Consider the following 26,007-nt stretch of genomic DNA (forward strand, 5'->3'; position numbering starts at 1 on the left):
CGCCTTTGCCGCACCGGGGGGGGGGGGGGCCGAGCCCCTGCCCGGCTGTTATATAAGGGCGGGGGGGGAGGGCAGGAAAGTGGGGGAAATCGCCCCCGAGCCGCGTTTTTGTGCGGGGCCGGGCGGCGGCCCGGGCTGCCCCGGCGCGTCCCTCGGTGCCGCCCGGCGCCGGAGGTGGATGCGGCCTCTGAGAGCCGGGGGTGGGGGTTAAGTTTAATCCCCTCCGGGGCCGGCTGCGCTGCCCTCCGTCGCGGGTGCCATGTCAGGAGCTGCGGGGAAGCCGGAGGAAGGACGGGGCTCTGCCCGCTCCACGCTCCAGCCCCCCGCTACCATTTTGAGACGGGCACGGCTCTGCCGCCTTGCCGTGACCTTCACATCCATCATCTGCAACCTGAGCAAATCGCAGAGCGCCCGGCCTGGCTACCGGCTCCCAGCGCAGACGCACAGCACCTGGGGAAGCAGGGTCGTTCCCCAGCTTGTGGTCCGGCCTGGTTAAATAATCGCAATCCCGGGTACATGGGTTAGTTAGCAAGGTCCACCCTCAGCTACGAGGAGAGGGCAGGTTGCTGGTGACTTGTCTTAAAACCAGCTACTGCTGCGATACCTGGTCAGATGTTTGTGTGGCTTTTCTCATTTTCTGCAAGCTGCGTTTGTGACAACCTCTGTCGCATGTTGTTTCTCCTCCCACCCTCCCCAAACGCCTGCTTTTTCTTTCCGTGGGAACTGTTTGCTAACAAGCGCCTCGTAAAGCTCCCCCACCGTTGGAAGGGGCTGCGGTGTTGTATGAACTGCTTGTTTATCTGAGAGTGTCCCCAAATTCTGGACCCATGCGTGGTAGGCTCGGGCCGCAAGTGCAGTGTGTGCCCTAAATGTATTAGGGAGAAGGTGCAGTGGTTGTATCCGGTGAAAAAGCGTAGTCAGAATGATTTTGGTTTTGTTCTAGCATGTAAATACATGTCCAGAGAGAGGTTGGGGATCCCCTCCAGCTGCATCCGACAGTCCATGCAGCCTCCTCCAGGGCTCCTGGGGAAGGACCTTCCAGAAACGCTGTTATTTTACTGCACCCCAGGTCATGGGCCAGGACCCATTTGTTTGTCTGTAGATCCAGAAGAAAATGATGATTCCTGCCCCTAAAGGGAAGTATTTGCTCTACTATAGCTTACTAGGAAGAAAGGGAAAAGAGGTCCTCAGAAAAACATGAGCAAAGCTGTGCTTCACCTGTTGGCTCTGCTGTTTTCATGCTTTCTAGCTACTGGCAGTCTAACCTAGTAAATCCTTTTTAGAGGATCTGTGCAGGTAGTGCTGCAGTGGCGTAATATCTAATGCATGGCTGTTGGGCCAGAGGATGGTTCTTCTAAGGACAGCTGGTGAACCGGAGTATGCTGTCCCTTTCTTCTAGACTGAGCTAGATCCATCCTTGGTGCATCTCCACTAACACCAACTGAGAACTGGGGAGCTTATCTGTCTGGTGGGAGAGCAAATGGATTAAATTCTGTTTTCTCTCTTTCTAATGATCCCTATCCCTGGAGAACTTGTGACCTCACCATGTCCCATCAGCTGTCTCCGTAGCAGCATGTTATGGTGCTGTGGCTTTTAGAAAATGAAATTATGAAGGGTCCCTTGAGCAGAAGCTGAGAGGCCTGAGTGAAATGGGCTGTAGAAAAGCATTTAGAGAAATAATTGAAACGAAAATGGAAAATATGTCGAAGGAAAGAGGTCTTTCTCCGTTCAATACTTGAGTGCTGACTAGTTTAGAGACTGGTAATATGAGACTTCTTACCACATGAATGTATGTGCATATACTGCAAAAACAATGCTGTTAAAATAATGATGGGGTCCTGCTGTGATGTATCACCCTTTTTCTTTTGTGTACATCTTAAACTGTGGTAGGAAGCTATGGAAATAGCATCTAGAATAAACATGGCTCCTCATGGCATGAGTTATTTTCTTGTCTGAACAGGCATAAGAGAAATTACGCGTAGACCTACTGTGTACGCATACGATTATTGCTGTAGTGTGGACATGACATATGTCACTGCTCCAGCTTGATATCGGGGCGGTGGAGCAGCTATTGCTCTGCAGCTGCTCACTGCACAGTGCATGTGAGCGCTGATGAGTTCCTCTCCGAGTGGATGGAAATTTGTGCAGGAACAAATACAGAGGCTGTTGGTACTGACCGATCTGCTTGATGGGGGCACTTGAGGGACTGGAGGCCTTGCCCGGGCTCATTTCTCCCCCTCAGTACATGAGGGGTTTCTTTCAAATTGCGGTCGAGGCATGTCCAGGTAGCAGAGCGGCACAGTCCCCCCGCAGCGCCAGGCCTCGCCTGTGGCTATGCAGGACTTCAGTCTAGGTCTGCTGCTGGCATCTTGCAGTAGCGCTAAATCCCACGCATGCTGGAAACCTCAAAGCACGGAGGAGCAATGCTGAACGCAATCGTATCTCACCAGACTTTTTTTTTTCTTTCTCCTCCTGAATGCAATGGCTTACTAGTTGCTGCTAATTACTCTTTCAATGTCACTTACGCTGCTGTTAACGGATCACCCAACAATGCAGAGCCTATATTTATAATACCAGATGTTGATGTGGCTGCTATGTGTGCTTTTGCTGCCGAGGACTCACCAGCTGACGGTGTTATAATCATTGAAGATGTGCGAGAAGGCAGGTGGAAGCCAGGCAGGTGACATACCTCTTTGTGGACTGGTTTATCCTGGGCCACGCAATGGGAAGGAGGGTTAGTCTGGTCAGCCCTAGGCATTTCCCGTTGGTGCTGTCATAGGCTCCTAGGCTAATTCAGGTTGGAAGGGACCTCAGGGGGTCATTTAGCCCATTGCTTATGGTGTTGCTATATCCCCTCCTGCCACCTCTTACTTTATTTAGAAGTCCTTAGACTTGGCACCAGTGCTAGCGAAATTGCTGTGATAAAAAGAATGGTGTGTGTTCATCTAACTTGAGAGAGCCCAAAAGACAGAGAAGGGGGGATGTACAAGACAAAGCCATTTCTAAAATCCATCTGTGTTCATGCCACTCTTATTTTGCCATGTGAAAATAAATAACGAATGCAGGTGCCTTTTTTTAAATAAGATCTCAAAGCACTGTTGCACAAATTCTGGATTTGTGGGAGTATTACTGTTATCTGTGCTTTATGAACAGAGAAAACTGAAAGCACTGGGCTGCGTTCAGATGGCTGCGTAACTGCCTGTGTGCTGTGTTCTTGCTGGCTGATCCAAGGCAGCGTGCTGCTCAGCCCTGTTAGGACAGCTGCATTGCTCGTCGTGGAAAAACAAGGCACCTCTGACTTCTGCAGAACAGATGGTCTAAGGGGGCTGCTGAGAAGGGAATGACTAAGGCCTGCGAGCAGTAGGTGGAGGGACTAAATGGAGATGAGACCATCTTGTTTCTGGTCAAGGAAGCTAAGCCGTGTCAAAGCTATGGAAGCTGAATCTGGAGTTATATTTGGTCCCAGACCTGAGCATTAGCCTCAAAAGCATCCTTCTCCCTTGGGAACTTCTATACCCCAAACCAAACAGGGGTACTTAGCTGCCTGTCTCCAGGCTCTGATGGTACATGCTGAATTAGCTGATGTTCGTACATTGCCTGGTCATCAGGAGGGCTTTGGCTCTGGAGAAGGAAGTGTGTATATTTACCATGCTGTATAAAGGTGTCTGCACCTCTGTATGTCATGTAGTGTAGTGCTGAACAGCAAAGCTAGATGATATGGCTTTTGTGGAGGTGCATTACATACCTGTGTTCACTTGTTTAATACAGATAGCTGAAATGAGCTAGGTGGGTGTAAAGTACCTTAGGGCAATGAAATGCCATCCTCGGATGAGGTTTTATTGGTATTCTTGTGTTTAAAAAGAAAAATGGCACTCCTGAGTGTTGATCGTCTCTGGGGGATCCTCCACAAATTGCTGAAGGAATGTGGGGGCGGGTACAGACCCAAACCCAGCCTCTCCTAGCAGGCTGAAATCCCAGCAATGGAGAAAGGTGCTCTTATAGTATGAGCTAGCATACATAGAGCAGGAAAAATGCAGCATTGCAAGCAGCCATGGTACAATATCTCTGGCAGTGCTAAGTGTAGGTACCTATTAAGTAGCTGGTGCTACTGTAATTGCTTTGACAAAACTGGACAAGGGCAAGGCAGCGTGTTACAGTTGTGTCTTTGCCCTGCTGCGTGACATACTGAAAATGCAAAGCCAGATCCTGAAGTCATGAGTTTTAGTTTGGCTTCGGGTAAATTATAACTTTCAGGAACAACTGAATGTCTTCAAGTCTCAACCTCCTCCAGCCATATAGAGATAAATACTTACACCCCCAGTATATGATAAAGGAATGCCTACTTTGATAATGCATACTTTGCTTTCTTGTGGGAAGCCTCTCCAGCAAAATACCTTCAGAGGTGTCAACAGTAGCATTTAACAACTACTGTCTAGAAGTGAAAAAGCCCATAGGGATGCCTAAGAGATGGTGCAGATACCTGGCCTTTTTGGATACTGCATGAAAACTGTTTTATCAACAATCTTCATGCTTTAGGTTACTTGGGCTTCTGCCACAGTATTTGCTTCATGAGCTTACTGACTGCTGCATGAAAGAACTGATAGATTAAATTTAAAAATCATAGCTATGTTGCTTACAGTTCGAGTGTCCGCTATACTGGGTAATGCTGAGCATCGATGCAGTACTCTAATGGCAGATTTTAAACTGAGCAAGGAGATACTCACTTGCTCTTGGCCCTTGCCACTGAAGGGGTCCTTAAATGTAATTATTTTGTTCTGCTTTGGGATACTTTTACATGCCCAGAATGCTGGTGGAGAGACTGATTATGAGACAGTGATCCTAAAATGTTGTATGATAAATATATTTGTGAGCTGGCTAAATACTGTTATGTATTGCAGGTTAAGGGAGTAGGCATTTTGGGGGGAAATGACCTATCTAGGATTACAGAGGATGATGCAAAAGCCAGGAGTGGGACTCTATCTTCTAGTGAAATACATCAGGGTCAAGTAGTAGTCCTTCAAATAGCAGTGAGCCTTCAGTCTTCAGTAAAGAATGTACCTCACTTATCAGGTTAATTGGAGAAGAAAGGAAAAAGTGGAGCATGGGAAATGGATAGTGTGTTACAATAGACCACAAGAGAAAATGATTTAACTTAAGAGAAATGTATATAGCTCCCAGTAAACACTTGTGGGAGGAAGAACATTAGGGGGAGATATGTAATTAAATCATAGTGTAACATGGATGGATGTAAGGGGGGGGGGAAAAGTGTGGATCTCAACCTCTGTAGATGCAGCAGTGTCTGCCCATATGATTTGTCCTCTGACTACTTGTGTGAATGTTATGGGGAAGACTCAAATAAATACAAGTTTTTAATATCTTTTCTGCTTCCTGCAGCAGTTAAATGTTCTCTGCAGACCTCACTGACTGTATTTGTCAGCTTAACTCCTTAGTGATGATCTCATGCTTTTTGGGAACTGCCTCTTGGCCTTGTACTCACTAGGAAAAGAGACATCCTTACGGCATGCATCAGGGTATGTCAGAATTAACACAAGGAAAGGGTGATGCGCAGTAACTTGGCAATTATGTGCTCGCCTGGACCTACCAGCCTGTGAAAGTGGCATGCTGCCTTATTTCTGGAATTTATCACCTGACAGCTAGCATGTCAGGAGGATACCTTATTTGCTTTTGTGGACTCTTCCTTGTTACCATAATAATCTTCATGCTGGGAATCTTAAAACATCTTGAGCATTAATTAATCCTTATAGTACTTTGAGGTAGTAAGTGGTGTGTGTGTGTGTTCGTTCTTTTAGAGTCTGCAAAACCAGCAGGAAATAGAAGTCATAGTATCTGAAGACATTTCCTTATGCTAAAATAGTTACCTGTTCTGGTCATTGGAGGGGGAAGGAAAAAAAAAAAAGCTAAATGCTTATAACACTGCCCACAGTCAGTTTACACTGACATGAAGATAGAAAAAGGCAAACATTTTATTTTTTTGTAAGGCTACTGATTTGTTTTCAGAAGTCTTAGTTTAATAGCTAGCTGGGGATGCCGAGAAGAGTCCTTGAACCTGACATCTCCGGATGCTCCAAGTAGGCAGAGCTCCACTAGCCTTAAATAGAAGGTGTGGGAGTCTGTCTGAGGCACCTCATATCTGAGGCAGCTTCTGAAAATGTTTTTCTCTGGCAGGAAGCAAACCCCATTCCTGATCTGGTGAATTACTGAATGTCCCTACTTTGTACTTAACTGGAAGCTTGAGCCTGGCTTTCCAAGTGTGAGTAAAAAAAAAGACTCTTCCGAGTGAGGCTTTCTTAGCATCTGAGATGAACCCCTTTTGAGGGGAGACAGAAGAAGTTTGCAATTTAGCATAAGTTAATCAAAGAAAACTTAGCTCTTGCTGTGTTTACCCACTGGGGTAAAACTTACTATGGTGTATTGAGCAGCATGTTTGTTAGACAGGAGCCAAACCCATGTGTGCTCCACCCATGTGAGCCAGTACTCAGATTTTTGTTTCAGGCAGTGCATTTAAATGGCAAAATCGAGAGCGTGACTGAAAGGGGGGTGGGTGGGCAGTCGCCTAAAAGAATATGGCATTCTGCCTAAATGCCCAGTACAAAAAATTGGTTTTGAGGTGGTATCTGTGAAAGGAAATGTTCTGCCAGTGTGCCCAGTAAGCCTCCTTCCTGAAAAAGCGACTTAAAAAAAAAAAGGAAGAATCTTTGAGTGTAATACTTTCCTTCTTGGACTCAGAAATCTATACGCCTATGAGTCAGAGCCCTGTTAGTTGGGAGGAGAGCTAAAACAATCTGTGAAAAATAGAAATCCAGTCATGCGTGGTGGGGTAATAGCCCACTGCTAGGAGAGTTTCTCATTGCGCTTGAACTTTGTTCGTCCTGATCTCAGACCTGGTTTTGCACTTCCCGACTGAGAGTGGAAGCTCAGGTTAAAGGAAGGCCGTCTGTGTGATAACAGGCAGATGGGCCTGTGTAGCCTTGAGACCGAGTTATGTTCTCAGCTCTGAAACAAAGTTCTTGAGTGACTAATTTCTTTGCACCTTTTTCTCCATCTGTAGAAAGGACAGGGTATCAGCCTTGCTTTCATAGGTCTGACAAAATATCATGTCATGTAGACTTGTAGCATTAATTGGCACTTGAAATAGCACTGGAAAAGGTTAATTGTGAAGTAGAAGAAAAATTCTTAACAATAAATTCAGACTTTGCAAAGAGGATGCACTGGTGTCTGCCCGAGTGCTTTGGAAGAACTGCCTTCCCTACTGCCGTGGTGTGACGGCAGCTTCAGCCGTTTGTGCAGTCTCATTCACCCTCTGGTATCAGATGTCACCGGTCACTTAGGTCTGCTCCGCAAAGAGGTCGGGGATGATGCAGCCCTCTTTGGCTGCTGATAGAGACCATATGCCGGCTTTGAGGGCTTGGGGTTCTCTTAAAATCATTGGGAAATGAGAAGCTGCCCTAGATGCATTGGTAGTATTGAACTTTGGGGCATAGCCTTTCATAGATGCAAAGGAGTTGTGCAGACTGTGGACTCCTTGGAGCTTGTGTCTCAATACCTGTTGCCGTACGGCCTTTACCTCCTTTCCTGACATCATTTGCCAGATGGTGACCTGAATCAAAACTGGTGGGTTGTCCGGGTCTCTAGGCAGCGATGAGTAGTTCAGGCCCTATGAAGGAATGAGCCCAGAGCTCTGCCTGGAGCAACTTCAAACACTCTGGCCAGACTTTAAACACTCTGATCTGGCCAGGCCTGGAGGGGTCAGGCTATGCAAGCAGGACTGGTGCCGGAAGCTCCAAAATGCTCTTTATTTACTTCTGTCTATGGCACTTCTAAAGCATGCATCATGCTTATTTATAGGTGATTTGATGAAGTTTAGTAATTAGTACTGGGTGTCTTGCTCAGGACTAACTACTATAAATATTAGTGTGGCTATGAAAAGAGGACTGAGACAACTTTTCAGTGTTTACTGAGGGGCAGGCAAGAGTATGTATCAGAACACTGTGAGTGGCAGCTGAGAGCACAATTTAGTGTTAAATATTTAAACAATTATTCTGGGAGACTTGTTGATACTTTGCACTTGTGTCCAGCTTTTCATTTTTTGAAGTCCTATGAGTGAATGTTGTAATTTATAGCAGTCTAATGTAAAGTCACTCATAACCATCTTAAGCTCTTCTATATACATGGGAGAACAGAAACTACGTTACTCGCTGATGGTTGTTTCCTGTATGGCCTTGTTACAGCTTCTAAGCTGACCATAATAGACATTGCTTTTCTTTCCTTCAAGACATGGTACGGGAAGAATGAGCCACGAGTCTGAAATCCAACGGTGCCTCCGGTTGCTCTCGGCTATGTTAGACGTTCTCAAAGCTCTGGCAGGCCCAGCCGTAACCAACTGGAAGTGGGATGGTGTTTCAGTCCCTTGCAGTTCAGCATGAGATGTTCTTGAATGTGTTGGAAGCAGACGTTATGCAAGCTCTTCAAACTGTCTTCTTGCTGACTGGAAGCAAGTTTGCCAGCTTCTGCCACTTTTCTGCAAGTCTTGTGACTTGTGTGGCTTTTCCTGGAGCACCGGACGCAGTAATCAGATTGGCAGAAGAGCAGTGTAGCTTTTGTATTGAAAACACCCATTTCTAACGTGGATGCTTGTGGCTTTTTGTGTTTCAAATGCACTGTTTTTTACGTGCTCCAGGAGACAAATGTACAGAATTGCAAAACTTTAAGACCTGTATCATGAACCCTTCCCTTCCTAAAAATCAGGGCTTATGTCCCAGAGCTATAAGCCCTGCTAAAATACTTCTACAGTCATGCTGAACAATAAGTTATACTCAGTGAGGTTTGGGATAAACCCAGTTCCTTGCTTGTGACTGAAACAGGAATTGAACTTGGGCCTCTAGGGCAGAAATACTGTTTTAATAATCTCTTGCCTCAACAGTCCCCTTTCACACTCCCTTTCCTGTTTCCTCGGGGCTTTCGGTTGCATCGCCGCAGCTGCTGAGGGGTGAGGAGTTAACGCTCCCATAGCAAACACACCAATTGCTGGGCTCTCGTCTTGCTGGGCCGGTACAGACGTTTTGTGGCAGTGAAACTGAATCTTGATATAAGAGGAGCCGGAGTAGTATATGGGCTGCCTGAGAGAAGACATAGCGGATATTAAGCTGATACTGCTGTGGATTTTGGCTGAAGAGCCAGGCAGTGTTGCTCAAATGTGGTGTAAAAGTTGAGCATAAACTGCAGCTGTATCGTGGAGCAGTTTCTCAGCTACATTAACAAACTTTCTCAAAGCCTCAACAGGCAGAAGTCTACAAGGATGCAGAGTAGTCGGTTCTCAACATCTGCAAGCACTTGTACAGCAGAGCTAATCTACCTGGGGGAGCACTAGGAAAAACTTTTTTTTTCTCTGAGGCAGGGGATCAGGACAGGGAAAGGCTGTGCTGAATTTCTAAGCACAAGGAAGAGAGTCCTAAGGGCAAAATTTTGGAGTCTTTGTGCAGTTCCCCTTTGCTTTCCCGCCACTCTTGCCCGTGTAAAGACAGTAAGTTTTTTACAACCTGGCTCAGAGCTCTGGCAACAAATCAACAGGCTGTTTCAGCTGAGGGAGTGCTTCCTTACCCAGGTAATTATAAACCTCTATGAACAGGGGCTTATAATGAAAATAACTGTCCCTTTGCCACCCGAGTGCTGGCTCAAGAACAGTTCTCTATCAGCAGGGGAGTATACCGGATGCCCTGTTCAGAATGGAGCCTGTAGAAAATGAAGCTGTAACTTTTTTTTATACTAGTGTTTAGCTCCACTAACTTGCTTGAGACTTGAGCAACTTGCACTGCTGTGAGTCAGGATGGGGCCCTTTGATTCTAATACATGTTAGGGTAATCTCAGGCTGTTTCTTAAGCTGATTGTGCTTTTACTTTTAATAGAAGCTTCTCTATGAATAGCTGGGAATTGCCTGGGCATGGTGGTGGCCTTGAGGAGATCTGTCGCAGTGGGGTTATCGCTAGAGGTGAGGAGGGGATCGGTACGTACTGAAGTGCAGAGCAACTTCTAGGGATTGGTGCGTGACATGGGTCATGCTGCAGAGCTGATGCTGCAGCTCTAGGGCTGAAACTCAGGTCACCTCTTCTACATCAGTGCAGTTCTCACAAGAGATCCCAGCAGGATTTCTCTTTCCCTTCAGGCTACGCTACTTTGACCTGGTGTTCCTGTTCCTAGGGATCACTCCGTCTATGCATGTTCACACGTGATGCATTTGTTATGCCAGGCCTGCAAACTACCTGGCACTCCAAACTCATGTTGGAGAAGGAGGTCCATTCCCTGTATGAATTCTTATAGACTATTTAAAGGAGATTTAGGCCCAAAAAAGTGAGGTGCTGCCTTAGCATGTCATCTTTTGGAATCTGCTATTTGGACAGCTTTGATTTCAAACTGGACACCTGGACAGGCAAAAGCAAATACTATTAGAAATCAGTGTATTGGTTTGGAGTGGGGGAATATTGGGGGAAGGGAATCAAATAAATGCTTTTCCTGTGGCGAACAGGGAAAGGAATGGAAGACCAGAAGACTGGCCTGTTTGTCCAGGTCACTGCACCATAATTTCCCTATAGATTCAGAGTGCCCATGAACATACAGTGCTGGTTTTAACCCTCCCCCTGCTTTTTGAATTTAAACCCTAAAATGTTATCCATGAGTGTTTGGACCCCTTTAGAAATCCTGTGTATGTGTACTGTATATAAACTTGCTTTTCTTTGTCATTTCCTGTGGCCCCTGCCCCAAAGTTGACCAGAGAGATGAAAATATTCCCTAGAACCTGAGGAAAGCTGTCCCACTGGTTGATCAGAAAGGATATATACCCTGGCAGAGGCATCCCCTTAGGTGGGACCAGCCAGAGAGACAGAATGCCTTCTCTCCTGGGACTGTTGATCCAACTTTCATTTCTATGTAGCTTGAAAAATCTTGTGTGTGTTTGTTTGTTTTTGTTTAAGTACAGTTTAATGCCTCTGACTTTCTCTGACCTAAAGCTGTTAGCACACAGTCTGTTGGTTTGTTATTCTTCAAGGGCTTAAGAAGCAGTGTCTCTGATGCACCATGTTTCCAGCCAGGGTGATCCTAATTATATCTGAAACTGCAGAGGTGCAGTGTATAGCAAGGAGCTTGGCACTGTTCCTGCATACTACTTCTCCAGGCAGAATAGAGATGCACATCAGCATCTTAAATGCCCTCTGCAGGGCGGCCATGCACCTCAAACAGCTTCAGCAGGATGCCTGAGTGTTGCATGACCTCCTTACCCTGCAGAACTCTGTCCTTCCTGCCTGGACTGTTCACAGGGAATTGGTCTACCTTGCTGTCCACAATACACTCCACCTCTTACCTCTGATGCAGGATAAATATGTGATAGCACATCATGGCTTGATATCTCTGCCCCTTTCCTCATACAGCTTCCCTTTAGGTTCTTATTAGTGGGCTCAGCAAAGTGCTTCTGCCTTTTCCAGTAGACCCTTTCAGTTCTGTGTAACCCCCGTAAAGGCATTCCAGCTCTGGGGAGACAGTCTCCTCTCCTAGCACTCACTGCTGTCTGGGAGTGGAGGAAGTGTCATACTGCAGTGATGGAATGTCCCTCGAGCTACGTTTGTTCTCCTTTTAGGTCTTGCAGCAAATACGCGGACTCCAGAGGTAGTGGAGTTTTGATGAGAAATCTAAGATACCGCTTACCCATGAGTCTCTGGTATCTTGGAGTCTGCCATTATACTAGATCTCCTTCTCTAAAGGAGAGAATGGCAAAAAAGGAGGATAAAAACCCCTCTTTATCCAGTGTCCTAGAGGTTCCAAGAAGCAAGCTTCCATTTATCAGAGGCTGGAAAATGCAGTGTTCCAGGTGCTGAGTCTTGGTGTAATGAATGCCTTCAATATTAGTCCTTTTTGCACAATCTATTGATATCCCTTGACCCAGGAGAGACTTCACTGCAGGACAACTTTGAGTCTAGACTCAGCTGCAGCCTGACTCCAGAGAGCTAGGACAAATTAGGGCACTGGTAGTGGGAAATAGCAAGGTCAGCCTGTTGCTCAGCAGTCTTAGCACATGTTAATCCTAGTGTGTTATTGTGGCTGTGCTTTCCCATCAGTTATTCCTCTCCAAAGTTTTATTGTGCATCTTGTCCTTTTGTTTTCTCCCCCTCAAGTTGCAGATGCTGTACAGGTCATGTTTTGCAGGGCTGCAGCTTTCTTCTGTTATGATAAAGCCAAGATTTATCAGTAGGTTTGTTTGTGCCAAAGCAGAGCAGTGTTACTGCAGAATTATGACAGCTCAGTGCAGCTTGAGGAGGAGACAAGCAAAGATGCCGGGTCATGGACTTACTGTTATGGCCATAAAAACTGGATCTCTTCACTACTGCCATCAGGATGGGGTTAATTTGATGTTCTAGAGTGTTGCTGATGCCTAATATTGTCCTCTTGAAGACTATTGTCTGGAAGTTGCAGATTCTGGAGATAAAGCCTTGCAGGCTAAGGTACATAGTAGAATAAACTATGTACATGGTGGCTTTTGCCAGTGTGTATATTTTTCAGTGAGAGTAGAAGGAAAACATACTCTCATGCTATAATGGTGAAAAATCAGCCTGGCAGAGAGAAGGGTCTTGCAGCTTCTGGGGTGGGAATACATCATGCTGCTGCAGTGTTTCCTGTAACTGTGGTTCTTGAGACCTCTGGACCCAGGCAGTGCTGTAGTCACTGTTCCCTTGAATCCTAGTATCACTACCCAGGTCTGATGCTATATGGTTTTGTTGTTGTTTTTAAATCAAGTTGAAGATGCCAATCCCCTAAAGTGAAACCAGCCTTGTTTTCCCCCCGAGAATTGCCAGCCTTGAAATCGAAGTTGCATTTTCCACAAATGTGTAATCCTTGCTGCCACATCCATTCAGAATATGCTGGGCTGTTTATTCCCTTGAGTTCCTGATATTGTCATGTAGAATCAGTGCTCTGTTTTTCTTTGCCTTGAATATCCCAAGGCAGTAAGCCAGATCAGGACTTTGCTTTCTATTCCTCCAAAGATCCCAGAGGAAGCTGCATGGCGGCAGTGCTGCATTTTATAGTGTCAAGACTCTTGCCTTCACCAGTGCTGCAGCCTAGAGTCAATGCGGCATTTACTATAATGGGCAGTGACTTTTTGAGACCAGGCATTGCACTGTAGGCTGCACCACTCTCTAAATAATCTTCCTCAGTAAAATGCAGAGCTTCAAACAAGAAAATCCCTTTACAGTTGTTATCTGCAAAAATACAAAGAGGAAATTGGCTCACAGGTGCATTTGAGGTGGTGGAGTGTCCTGTATGCCTTTCCCATCTGTGTTTTATGTCCTTGTGTATTCAGGACTAACCCATCTGCAGGGGAGATCTGGCAGATAAGTCAATCCTCAAAATGGAGGAGGGAAAGTATGTTCCTGGTTAATTCTCTCACAGCAGACATCAGCTGAAATAAGTGGCATCTCAGGCGAGACGGTGAGTTTAATGTGCCTGGAATTCCTCCTGTTTCTCCTGCGATCTCTTGACCTAAACCTGTAGACATTTGCTTAAATCTCTTAGCCTCAGCAGCTTGAGGCTGAGATATGGCAGTGAGGGATGCAGGGACTGTGTGGACATCAAACTGATTTGTTTCTATGGAAACAAGTAGACTTCACCATGCTGTAGGGTAGTAGGAGGGGAATTATCCCCCTGGGCCTGGTTCTGGCTCTCGGATTGGATTGGTTGCTGTACTGCAATCGTAGAGCAGCCGCCCATGAAGGGATTATCTATCTAGTCAGTGATCACAACTAGGAGAGGAGCATGTGGATCCAATCTGTTCCCTTTGCAGCCTTCCTCAGCAGGGATAACACAAGGCACCGTGGTTGTGTGCCAGGATTCCCAGGGTCACAAGCCCTCCATGGCACTTAGAAGCAAAGAATTAACCTTGGTTGCTATTGACCAGAAAGGAGGGGGAATGACATTACAGGCAGCTATGCCTGTATATCCTGCCCAGATCTTCAGAGATGATGGCCAGAGTAATGACCTGTGCTCACACTTCAGCACGTGGTCTTCTAGGCAAGAGCTTGGTGCTATCTGTGGTGCCTGCAGGGACTGGGGGAAGCTGAGATCTTTCAGCAACAAGCAAAACTTGAAGCCTGTCTGAGATTAATGCATATCTTGTGATACGTGGTGTACTCTTTTTCAGAAAGCTCCAACACCTGATGTCCTATGACTAGGTGATGATCTTAAAACCTTTTTGCTAAAATGAAAGCTAATCTCACAATACCGGGGAAGGAATCAAAGCAAGACTACAAACATCTTTCAGGTTCGAATGAAAACAATACTTACTAAAAATCTTATATTCATACTGGTCTGCAGTACTGAGTCTCTCTAAATGGGTCCTGTGCCCTTGTATGAGATTCTAGTGCTGATCCTTAGAAGGGGCTGGCTTAGACCTTTTGTATGCCACAGACTTTCTCATCTCCTAAGGGCACTTGCCCATCTAGGCCACAGTGATGATTCTGAAAGGGAAAGCTTAGATTTTTAGCTGGGAGGAAAGCAGACCATGGAAAGCTGGTAAAGTGGTAGTGCCGGTGTTTGAGCTTCCTCCCTTGATGTAGGGAGGTGGGCAGTGACTCCAAACCTAGACCTGCTCATCAGGGGAGTGCTCAGAAGCCTATTTTAATAGGAAATGTTTATTTTTCAAGGCGCTGAGGATTTTACACTCCTCATATGTGATCACTGCTTTTTTTTTCTTTGTTGTTTTGTATTTTCACCGCAAAAGTCACGTGGCTTTTCTAGGGCCATTAGTAGGTCCATGAGCAGCCACAATAGCATGCTTTTATTGCAATTAACCACTGATTTCCTCTCTTTTTTCTTTTAATTGTTTCACTTTTTCTCTATACAATTAGCAAGAAGGAAAAAAAACGGTAGCTAGAGGCTCCCTTGCCTATTCTCTTCCTCCCCTCCTATGATTATGGTACAGGAGCTATGTCACCTTCTCAAAGGGAGAGAAATTCCATTTGCTCTGCTTCTGTCCCCCTGCACTGTGCATAGAGACTTTAGTGCAGGTTGTGTAGATTGAGTTGAGGATGAAGTGCAGCTCTGTATCAGAAGTCCTTGCTGTACGCTTTGTAACACAGCCAGCAAGCTGATTGAATGCAGTAACTCTTGTTTTTGAGTTCAGTGCAGGGGTGTATCAAGAATATGGCAACATCTCTCCTTCCTTTCAGGTTATCTAAAAATATATAGTACACCTTGAAAAGTCAAGCCAGATCCTGCTGTAAGGTATACCAGCATAAAGCTAGGGTAATGCTGGCTTCCCTGAAATTGCTTTAGGCATACAGCAGCAGAAATCCTCAGGGTAAACTCTCAGCTGTGTCAGTTCACTCTGGTGCAGGCTGGCAGGCCCACAGGCCATCAGAAGAAAGCAGAATACCCTAAGTTGCAAGAATGCTCCTGACTTTCTTGAATATCCTTTGCACTGTGAAGGCAGTACGGGCATGAAGCTCTGTAATTCTGAATCAGCTTAACTTGTGCACAGTCTCCAGTTTAGCTATGACTTGGCACAATGCATGCAGTTCTTGTCCAGATTTTGACTTACCCTGAAGCTAGTGGAGTGTGAAAAAGAAATCAACCCTAAGGATTCAAATCAAAGTAAACAGTAAATAATAAAAAAAACCTTTTTATCTTATCCCACTGGTTCCAGAGACCTGCATAGAGACATGTGCAGGAAAGGGGCTGAGTGAGTTGCAAAGAGAGGAGATGTGAATAGAATGAATGAGAGAGGAAATGACTGTAATGACTCTTGGGAGCTAGTGTGTGCAGTCAGAGATAAGCCAGAGAAGCAAAATTTAGTACGCTCTGGAAGAGATTTGGTGGGAGGGGTAGGGCAAGGGAGAGAAGAGCTGTTTCTAAGCAAATGTTCATGCAAAAATTGCTATGCACTTTCTTTTCACTTTAGTAGCATTGCTTATAAAGGTGCTGCGGTCTGAACCCAGCCACTGCAACTAAAACACTGGTGACCTGAGAGAACACTGGGCCCATCCCCTGCTTGGTTGTCTGAGCCCCTTCAGCCCGCCCTTACCTCAACAAATATGCTCCGAGTGGGGCCCTCGCTTTTGATTAACATTTTCGATGTTGAGAGCATGTGGGTCCTCCCGGAGACCTACAAGAGCACATAAAATAAATATCGCAATGCCTTTCAGTGACAGAGGCTTTCTCCTGTTCCATAGGAAAAAAGATCTATGCTTGACCAAAAACATCTTCGCCCAAGAAGGGGATAGAAGGATAGGTTGGATTATGTCACCTCTATAGATCTAGATCAGTGGCCAGGCAATTTTGCTGTGTCCCATGCTGAGAAGACAACCCATCTCAACGTGTGGTTGAGATGGAAGCTCATTCAGCTGTTGGCTCTTCGTGGAGGCTGTCTGTGCAAGTCATTTGTTCCCACATATCAGTGGGACAAAACCCACCATTATGCTTGTTCACTAGGACCTGGGTTGCACTCGCTGAATTTGTTCTGCGTAGGCTTTTAAACAGCCACCAATCCAGCTTTCCACGGAGCTGGATCCTCTTGGAGAGGGAAGTCTGCAAGGTGTAAGGTTTCCTGTCTTCTTGGCACAAAGCATGTGACGTGGGGTGTGTTTTGTTGTGTTTCCTATTGCCTTTTGCAGTAGATATAGCTTGCTCATGCGATTTTATTTACTTCATGTATAACTCTCAACATGCTACTTCTTCTCATTTTGAATAAAGTGAGAGCATAGCATGGGAAAAAGATGCAGTAGAGCTCCAAAATATCACACATCCTGTTCAATTGTAGAAGGGGAACAACAACAAAATGGGGAAAGGTGATTCTTGCAGCGAATATCATAAGGTCAGTTCTGGAGCAGAATGTGTGTGTGGTAGATAACAGGTTCTATTTCTTCGTTTATTTATTTATTTTTTTTTGGTACAGTGAATTAGCACAGTTGACTTTTTTTTTTTCCATGTTTGAAGACCACAGTGCCTCGGTCTGTGCATAAAATCTTAATAGAGGCATCTCAAACAAAATGCCCCTCATGTTTGCAGGGACTTGTGCTGGTATCAACTGCAAGACTGTGCAAAGGAATAGAAGGACTTGATGCAGATAGGGGACTACAAGAAGCTGCAAACTTAGGTAGCTTCTTTCTAGTTCATTATACATCCCTCCTGGCTCTTGTGTGTAAATCTTTAGTATGCTCTGAATGGGTTCAGCTTGTACTCGCACTAGTGCTTTGCAGTGCTGGGAGAGCACCTGTGAAGCTGGTCTGACAGTCTCTGGGAACTCATCTGATGTAAGGCAAACTCAGAGAAGTCTGCTTGGCCCTTCTTGGCTACTGATCTGGAGAGCTGTATTGGGGAGGAATGTCTAGGTGTTGGAGATACTGTTTGGGTGCCAGGATCGCTCTGCACAGCCATTGTAAGTGCTCCAAGTCAGCACAATAGTGTTAACCTCTCTTTGCAGCGCTCTAAATAGCAACTCAAGGTGCAAGGCAGTGGGAGGCCTCCTTCTGTTTTGTTTTTGTTTCTGCTAACATGTGTATATTATACTCATGAACTATTGCCTGTCTTTATTTTTCACAATTGTATTCTTAAATAATGAATCATTGTATGCAATAACATTGCCAGTATGATAGAATATGGAGTACTTGCATATAGAAATAAAGATCTATTGTATTCATTGTGTGACCAGTACCATATTACACTCTAACGAACTTATACCAAGTGGTTATGAATTTGCTCTTTCTTTCACCCTGGGTCAAGGCTAAACTCACTGTGGTCTAGAGATGTACAGATAAATAATACATATCCCCTGACTTAAACTTCTGAGTCTAAAAGTGCTGTCCTTCATGGAAAGAACATGGCTACTTAGGAATGAGACTTACATGTGCTTTACGATTCTGTAGGACTGGTGCCCAAGTTCACATGATGCAGCATGAAAGGAGGATGAAAGCTAAAGGTAGAGGGAAAAAAAGTATTAGAACAACAGGTTGAGTGCTTTTGTTCATAATGCACCTGTTCTTAAATTCTTGCTGTTTGTGTTTTCTTCTTCTTTTTTTTTTTTTTTGAATAGTACTCCTTTTCAGGGGAAATAAGAGCTCCTAGGGGCCACACAGTCAACAGGAAAGGAGAGAAAAGTCGGTCTGTAATGCAACTCTCTTACTAGCCTGTTAGGTGGCAGAGGGAAAAACAAACTTGTCCTTACTCTTGCACCACATGTGAGTGAGTTTCTTATGAAGGTACTTGCATACAGTTTGAAGGATCAGAGACCAGGTAAATGTTCTCAAGGGAGCATGCTGTTCTGCATTTCTGTACCATCTGGGAGAACTAAAAATGCCTGTTATGAAGGAGAGCCAGGCTTGAGTTAGTCTTCAAGAAATGGAAAACCTACCATTTCTGAGGTGCTTGTTTTTAGCAGTCAATAACATTTGTATTAAATGTCTTGTGCCTTATAGATATTCTGTGGCTGATATGCGTCTTATAGGAATCAGCCTGTGTTTTAAAGATCCATTTTAGAAAGACATGCTGGAGTAAGAATATGTTTGAAAACATAGCTGTTGTGCTGTGAGATGAAGTGCATTTGAGATGTGTAAGCTGTTGATAAAAATGCAGCCTATATCAAGCAGATGTAAATGTTGCCATTCAGTACAATTAGTGTCTTTGACCCATGACTTCCCTGATGATTCCCCTAGATTGTATTGAGATTCTTGTAATGCATGGTGCCGCACAGTGAGTTAAAATGGGGAACTCTTGCTGATCTGTGTGAATGATGGATGATTAACTATAAGACTTGACAGATGAAGCAAAAGTAGTTCTGACCTTAAAAACAGGAGCATGTCTGAATTGTGTAAGTAGACTGAAAAGTCTGTAGGAGCAGGAACTGTATTTGTTGCTGTGTATTGGCATAGTGCTTTGTGGAATGAAGTTCTGATCCAATTGCTGTCCCTGGGCTCCACCAGAATGCAAAAAATAAATACTAGGTTTAAAAACCAGAAACAACTGTGTGGAAAAAATTCTAGATGCTGTGTGAATCTCAATCTCCTGAAACTAATACAGTCCAAACTGGGGGTTAATTGCATCCCTTAATACCCTATTTGTGTGCAAATAGTTAATAAGAAATCAAATGGAAATAAAATGATCAGATGGTGGTGTTCTCTCTTCTGTTCTTTGGAGTTCCTTTTATGTCTTCATAAGCTGCTGCTTTGGCTTTTTAATTGAGGCTTTACCTTCTCTAGTGCATTCAGTCCAAGAATCTCAAAAGACTGACAAACACTGAACTGCAAGGATGCTGGATTGGTTGTATCTAGACCAGGACTTGAGTCATATTTCAAAGCCCACTATAGGCAGCTTTGCAAGCCTTCCAGCTTCCCTGGAGGGAAGGAAGGTAAGTGTTAGTGGAAGCATTTGGTCTGTGTTTCAGTTAGAACAAAGAGCAGAAGCATGGGCCTGCTTCTGCTGCTGGCTGTCCCAAGTCCTGTTGTAATTTCAGTCAAGTCACTTAATTTTTCCTTGCTAAAACTAGTCTTGCACAGAGATGTGCTGACTCAAAGTTCTTTCAGTAATAGAGGTTATCAGTGGATGTAGAGCTACAAATGTGTTTTAATTCCATGGTGCAAAGTAATTTGTTCAGAAGGCTCAATAAAACCCTGACAAAATTAGTATTAATGTTAATATTAAGTTTAGGAGTCCTAGCTGCCCATCCTGTGAGCTGACAAATTTTCTTGGGTCTGCCTGTGTGCATGTTTTGTGCGTGTCTTCCTGTTTTGGAATTGAATTCTTCCTGGTCTGAGAGCTGGGCTCAGAAATGTGTTTGCGCTGCCACATAATGGATTGCAAAAAGCCTTGTCCTGGCCATATTAAAGCCTCTAGAATGTATGAGCAATAAGAAAGTTTTTCCTGCTGCATCTTTCTCTTGGTCTGTCCCTGAAGGTCTGCATTAATGCAGTCTCCTCTCAGGGGTATGTTTATAAGCAAAATGAAACTTCTTGGTCAGTACTGCATACTGATCTTTCCACAAACCTCAAGGGACCTTTATGCTATTATTAAAGCGATGAGCTGCTACAAGCAGGCAGGTTTCTATGTGCAACATGAAGGAGGATACCAGAAAGAGGTGCTCTTCTGCTTGAATGTGATGGAAAGTGAAGGCACAATGGTCAGATTTGCAGTGGAAGATCATCTGTTGAGAAGCAGCTGCTGTTGGAGCTGATATGCAGGGATGCCATTAGCATCTATTATCTTCCCCCACTGCTGAGAAGAGGGGGCTGTATCAACAGAATGGCATGGCGACAAAAGCATAGGCAGGTGAGCTGCAAATGTTGTACTGCTGGGATTAAATGCTGCTGTTATGGGGAATCTCTAAGCTTTAAAGCGCAAAACCAGAACAGTGATCGGATTCCCTTATAGCAAAGCAGGAAGGGACAGACTTGCTCATGCAATCCCTTATTTCTCTTGTGTTTATCAGGTTTGAGACTGTTAATCCTAACAAAGCAGGTGAACCGGGCACAATATGCCCATGATGATCATCTTAATGATCGCTGTGATGCTGGAAGACTAGTTCCTCCTCCAAAGGGCTAATATCTCTTGTTTAACAAGAAACCATCAGATTGAGATTATTTCTTTGACCAAAGGAGTAAACCAGTATTTTTTTTGACTAGCAAATTGTGTGTGTTCTTTAGGAACAAATGTGATCCTGCTACAGGAAACCAGCTCAGGCAAGTTTCTGCTTTTAATGGAGGCAGTCTTGTTTTCCTCAATGTAGTAGCAGTGAATAAACACAAGCAACTTTATGACAGTTTTGATGCACATCTTTTCAGGAAGTCCTAGGCTGCTTATGTGGGTGTATTTCCTGCCTTTTTTTGTCTGCCTTTAATAAAATTTCTCTTCCCTTTCCGTACAACATTAGGACAAACTGCTTGTAGCATTCAACGCATCCCCTGTGTTTTACAACTGGTCCAAAGGAAACAACTTTGGTCTATGTGACCTTTAACTTCTAATCCTCTGTACCACACGGGTTACCTAATGAGGTCTGAAATTTGTTTATAGAGCAAACATCTGCTTGTTCCATCATTAATACCACTTTTTTATTCTGTAGGATCCCAAGGTACCTAATACGTGAAGGATTTTAGTATAGGGTGTTTAACTTCATTTATTTTTAGGAACTTGTGGGAGATATCTCCTTGCCAATGCCCTGATCATAAATGTATTGTTGCAAGACATCAAGATTGCCTTAATAGGTTTTAGTATGTTGACATGTTTGGATTTCATTTGAGTGTTGCTTTACAGTAACAGCTAGATTCTGTTTTCTGTCCCTCAAACATCTTTTGGCTATTGCATTACTAATGCAAGCTTTCAGCCCAAATCTGTATTTTAATGCAGCTATGCATACTAAAATAGAAATAAGACTGGAAGGCATCATGTGATTGGGTTTGCCCTGAGGTTGCTGTGATGCTAGTTGAGAACATGTGTAAGCACTTCAAAAGTGAACAACGCAAGACATAACAATGGGTGTTTTTCAGGTCATTTCTCTGCCTGAAACTTTTCCGCTTGTGACCTGTCAAGACTTGTCTCCCTTAGCTTTCGTCCTTGGCTTAGAAGAGGAGAGCTATCCCTCTTCAGACCAAGAATTTTCTTAGCTCAGTATCCTCTCTCTGATAGCAGTTAATAAGAGATCTTGGAGAGTGTGGAATATGAACAAGTATGTCTTCCCCTGGCTGTCAGTTCAGAGAATGTAGTTGATCTGAGTCTCGTTTTCCAACTTTGATAAAATGCTTGGAGAGGCATTACTAGAACTGATACTTCAAAATCCTGATGGGGACTTTTGCGTAGATGGTAAGCCAAAGATATAAACAAAGTAAGTATCTCTATTGCATGAATATAGCTCTGTCTAGTTGCAACTTTATCTCCTTTATACTCTGGTTGAAACCTAGCTGGAAAAAGTAGCATAGGGTGCTATTCCTGCTTAAAAGCTTTGAAATCAAGGGTTGTGTTGCCACTTGAGCACATCATAAACTAAACAACAACAAAAGTAATTTTTAGTTCTCATGGCGCAAAGTGGATGAGGAAAAAACAGGAGGCTGATGATCTTAACCTACCTGAATATCCTGTTTCAGGCACCACACTTTAGTGATGCATGCAATGAGGCTACTTTTTGACCTCATGCTAGAGGCTGCCTTGTTGTACAGGTGGAACGCCTGCTGCCCTTGTCATTCCAGTGCTCGGAGCCTTACAGCCCGTTATCTCTGAAGATACATGCTATATCTGCTGCTCTCCCCCCCCCCCCCCCCAAATGATGCTGGAATTGAATAAGCCAGTTTATCTAACCCTTCTGCTCTTGTCTGCCCAACTCATCTGGAGTGTAATTGTATTGATTCCCTGTTTCTGATTTAACTTCATCACTTGTGTTCTCCAGAAAAAGGAGCACAAATATGTGTTAATGTACATGTTTTCTTCCCTGGCCGCTAAGCGGACTCAAAACTTGGACTGGGCGTGTTGTCCATGCCACACGGGCTCTGTCATTGCAGCTTGTTGGCAGAAGCAATTTATTCTGCCTACTTGAAGAGGGCAGGCAAGGTTCCTTTACACTGCATTCTCCCTGACACCCAGCCAGCTTGTCGCAGCACTTACTAATCTTTACTTTTTAGTGCCTATCATTTGAAAGGCTTAGCCTGAGCAGGAGGAAGAAGACAGAGTCTGTCCAACAGATTGTAGAGAGAAAGGAGATGAATGAAAGAACAGGAAATAATGTGGATGCAATGGGGAGATAGTGCATCAGTTTTATAGCGCTCTTGTCAGTGTTACTCCTATACCTCTGATAGTCAAGTATGGAAAAAACTTGCAGGTTGAACTGCATGCGCCTCCCAATAGCTTATGGATAAGAATACACATTAATTTCTTGTTATTAGGGATCAAATTGCACATATCTTCACTTGGAAATAAAACAGCACTAAAACTGCTGATTTAGGTGACTAGTTACGGATTTGGATAATGAACCTTCAGCCTCCCTACGAAGGGAGACTTAACAGAAGAATAATGATAGCGTAGCTTTATCCCTGAAGTTCTGCCAGAGTAACTCCCGGTGTGCATACTCCCACTGACTTATTTTAACATCAGTATAACTATAGTGGTGTAATTTTGCTGGTAAATGTCTCCATGTAGACAAGCCCTAGATTCTCAAGACTAGGAAGTGTCTAATTTTACATCATGAGGAACTGAGAAAATACTTCTTTAGTAATATCATTATGTAAAGTTTGTTGAAGTTAAACTTAAACAACGTGTGATTCTGTAATGCAAAACTCTAAAAGGTCAAAATACTGAGTTAATAACATGATAAACATGTTCTTTCAACTCACGGTAAAGTAACATACTACTTAATATTTCAAAGGGTGGAGTTGCTAGAGTTGATAACAGAAGAACAGAAAGTGGAGGCGCAAATGATCCTTCTTGTATCTTGAATGAAATCAGTAGAATTACTCAAATGGTATCTGGCCCACTGTGTTCAGAGGAAGACTACTGAAAAAAGTATATCTTGAATTAGACTATCTTTTTAGCTTTTCTGTTTTGTGTGAGGACTTAGTATTTTTTTTCTTGGAATAGCCCAGAAGTTGCTCAGTTTACATGATGAATTGGATCAGTCTTCTATAATGCCAGAATCCAGATGCCACACAGGTTTTCCATCCGCCTTTCCCTGAATTTTTCTTTTGTAGCTGTGACAAGCACAACAGAGAAGTCAATTCTGGCCAAAGCAGAAAGCTTCAGGAAAAGCTGGAGATCAACATGAGGAGAAACTTGATTCCTAGAGAACTCCTTCATGTAAATGCAAGTGGCTGCTTTTCCTGCAGTAAAGTAGGATCTGATACTGCAAGTTGGAGTTCAGCAGCTTAAGTACTGTCTCTGTGCTAAAAAAGGAATCTGTAGTAATGGGATACCTCTTGCTCAGGTATAATCAATTCAAAGTAAGTCAGTGCAACTCCATATTTGTAATTACTTATGCTAAAACCTAATGCTAGAGTAGGACTTTATTTTGCATATTGACCACGGACATCTATAGGAATAAAGCTGAGACAGCAGAAAGCTGCTAGAATGATGCAATGCCTCAAAGATTCCAGGATTAATCCTGCCGGAGTGGAAAAAACTAGAGCTGTATTATTTGAAAAACAAATGAAAGACAAACCCCAGTTAACTCTTTGTCCTTCTGAAAAGCCTGAAATAATGAGAAGGGGTTACACTCTTATTTTAGCTGGTGTAGGTTTGCACCAGAGGTTACATTACTCCAGACTTACAGTAACTGACAGCAGATGTTTTTGAGGTGCGAAGAGATATTGTAGGGTGCCTCCTTGCCCTCCCTGTACTTGAGGTGCAGAACTGTTGCTCTGCACCTTTTCATATTACTGAGTTATTCTGACAACCCACAGATGGAGAATTATTTTTATAGTGGAGGAAAGGAAGGTACAGAGAAATAGAAGAATTTGCATTGGAAATCAGTGGCCAAACCAGGAGCTGAAATCAAACTTCTCAAGTCCTTTTCTGATATGTTAAAACAAAAGCTTATTTCTCATCTTCACTTTGTTAAGTATAAGTTCATTCAGGACAAGAGCAAGAAAATAACACTCAAAACTGAGGGGCCTGGATTTCCCTTTCACCAGAACAGTTGGAATCTGCTGATATTAGCAAAATTATTCACTGCCCCTGCTACCAAGGGAGGAAGGATTGCGTGCCAGAATCCAAGCAGTGTAGGCAGGACTTTGTTTAAAAAAAAAAAAAAAAAAAAAACAAATCCATGCTGTAGGCACCAAATTTTCAAGGGATGCTTCTCCCACTGGGCAAGAAAGCAAATTGATCATGTTTTCAGAAATGCTCCATGGCTCTTGAAGAGCCACATGAACAGCTGAGCACTTGAAAACCAGGCCACAAACTAGCAAGGCCATCAGCAGATGCAATGAGCATGCCTAGCTTTGCTTAAAGAAGCATTTGGATTGAAAAAAGCAAAGGAGAGCTTGTGGGCTGTGGCTGCTAAGTCAGCATTAGGAAAAAGGATAGAGAGAGGCTTCCTTCCTTTGAAATTACTTGGAGTACAGAAAACTTCAGGGTTCTCGTGGAATTTGGGAAGAAACTGCTGCTGCTTTTGCCTTGGCAGGAGTTGTTTCGATCAGGGAGCCAGGAGAAGTCCTGGGTGGAGGCAAGCCTTTGGCTGCTCTTTATTCTGTTTCAGATGGATTATGTGCTGTTTGCACACTGGGACAATGCAGTATCCTCTCAACCCCAAAAGCACAGGGTGTGAGTTGTGTGTGGTTGTGTGTTGCTTTTTGTCATAGCTCGGGTAGTTGTGTTTTGTCAAAAGGAGGCATGTTGTTAGTTTTCAGCCTCTGCTTCTTCAACTTCTCCTTTCTCTTTCTGATGAAACCTAGATTAATTTCTCCAAAATACAGATACCTGGATTAAAAGGGCTCTTTAGTCTGGAACTTCAGCTGAGGGAGCTATACCTGTCAGAGATGAGATTAGAGGAGATGTGCTGAGGGTATCGGCCTCCTCAAAACTACAGTTCCTCATCCTCCTTTAAGTGCCTTAAACTCTATCACACCCATGGCTGAGATGCCCTGTTAGAATCCATGAATGCTTATAAAAGCAGAAAAGCCACGGAAAAGGAAGGAAATAATCACTCAGTCATCTGAACCTTCTTATTTCATTTCAGGGACTTTCTGCCACGTGGATCTGGTATCGTAACCAGACGCCCGCTGGTCCTGCAGCTGGTGAACTCCAGCACAGGTATGTGAGCTGCCTCCCCTGTGTGTCCAGCTGGATTGCTGTCTTAGTCCAGAAAGATTATTTGATCAGTGGCACTGCTCAGTGTGAAAAAGCAAATGAGAACTTTCCTTGCTAAAAATGACCTGCAGCTGGTTTTTAGTTCTGCTTGTTTAATATCTGATGGATTAAATATTCGGATGCAAAATGCTTCTCAGTCATTTTGTTTGAATTTATTAGGCAGGGTTTCATGCA

At 44.0% G+C, this 26,007-nt stretch overlaps 1 protein-coding gene across 10 annotated transcripts in view; it reads left to right on the forward strand.

Annotated features, from left to right (window-relative positions):
• The window catches only part of DNM1 (dynamin 1), a 73,641-nt gene that overhangs the window by 852 nt on the left and 46,782 nt on the right, over positions 1 to 26,007 (forward strand). For all 10 annotated transcript variants that reach the window (XR_010886124.1, XR_010886125.1, XR_010886122.1 and 7 more), the window contains exon 2: positions 25,703 to 25,776. Coding sequence is in view for 5 of the 10 variants with exons in the window: in XM_067308887.1 (XP_067164988.1) it covers positions 25,703 to 25,776 (74 nt within the window). In the remaining 5 variants the exon portion in view is untranslated. The remainder of the gene's footprint in view (positions 1 to 25,702; positions 25,777 to 26,007) is intronic.

The sequence above is a fragment of the Apteryx mantelli genome, chromosome 21 (assembly GCF_036417845.1).
Source record: "Apteryx mantelli isolate bAptMan1 chromosome 21, bAptMan1.hap1, whole genome shotgun sequence".
NCBI lineage: Eukaryota > Metazoa > Chordata > Aves > Apterygiformes > Apterygidae > Apteryx > Apteryx mantelli.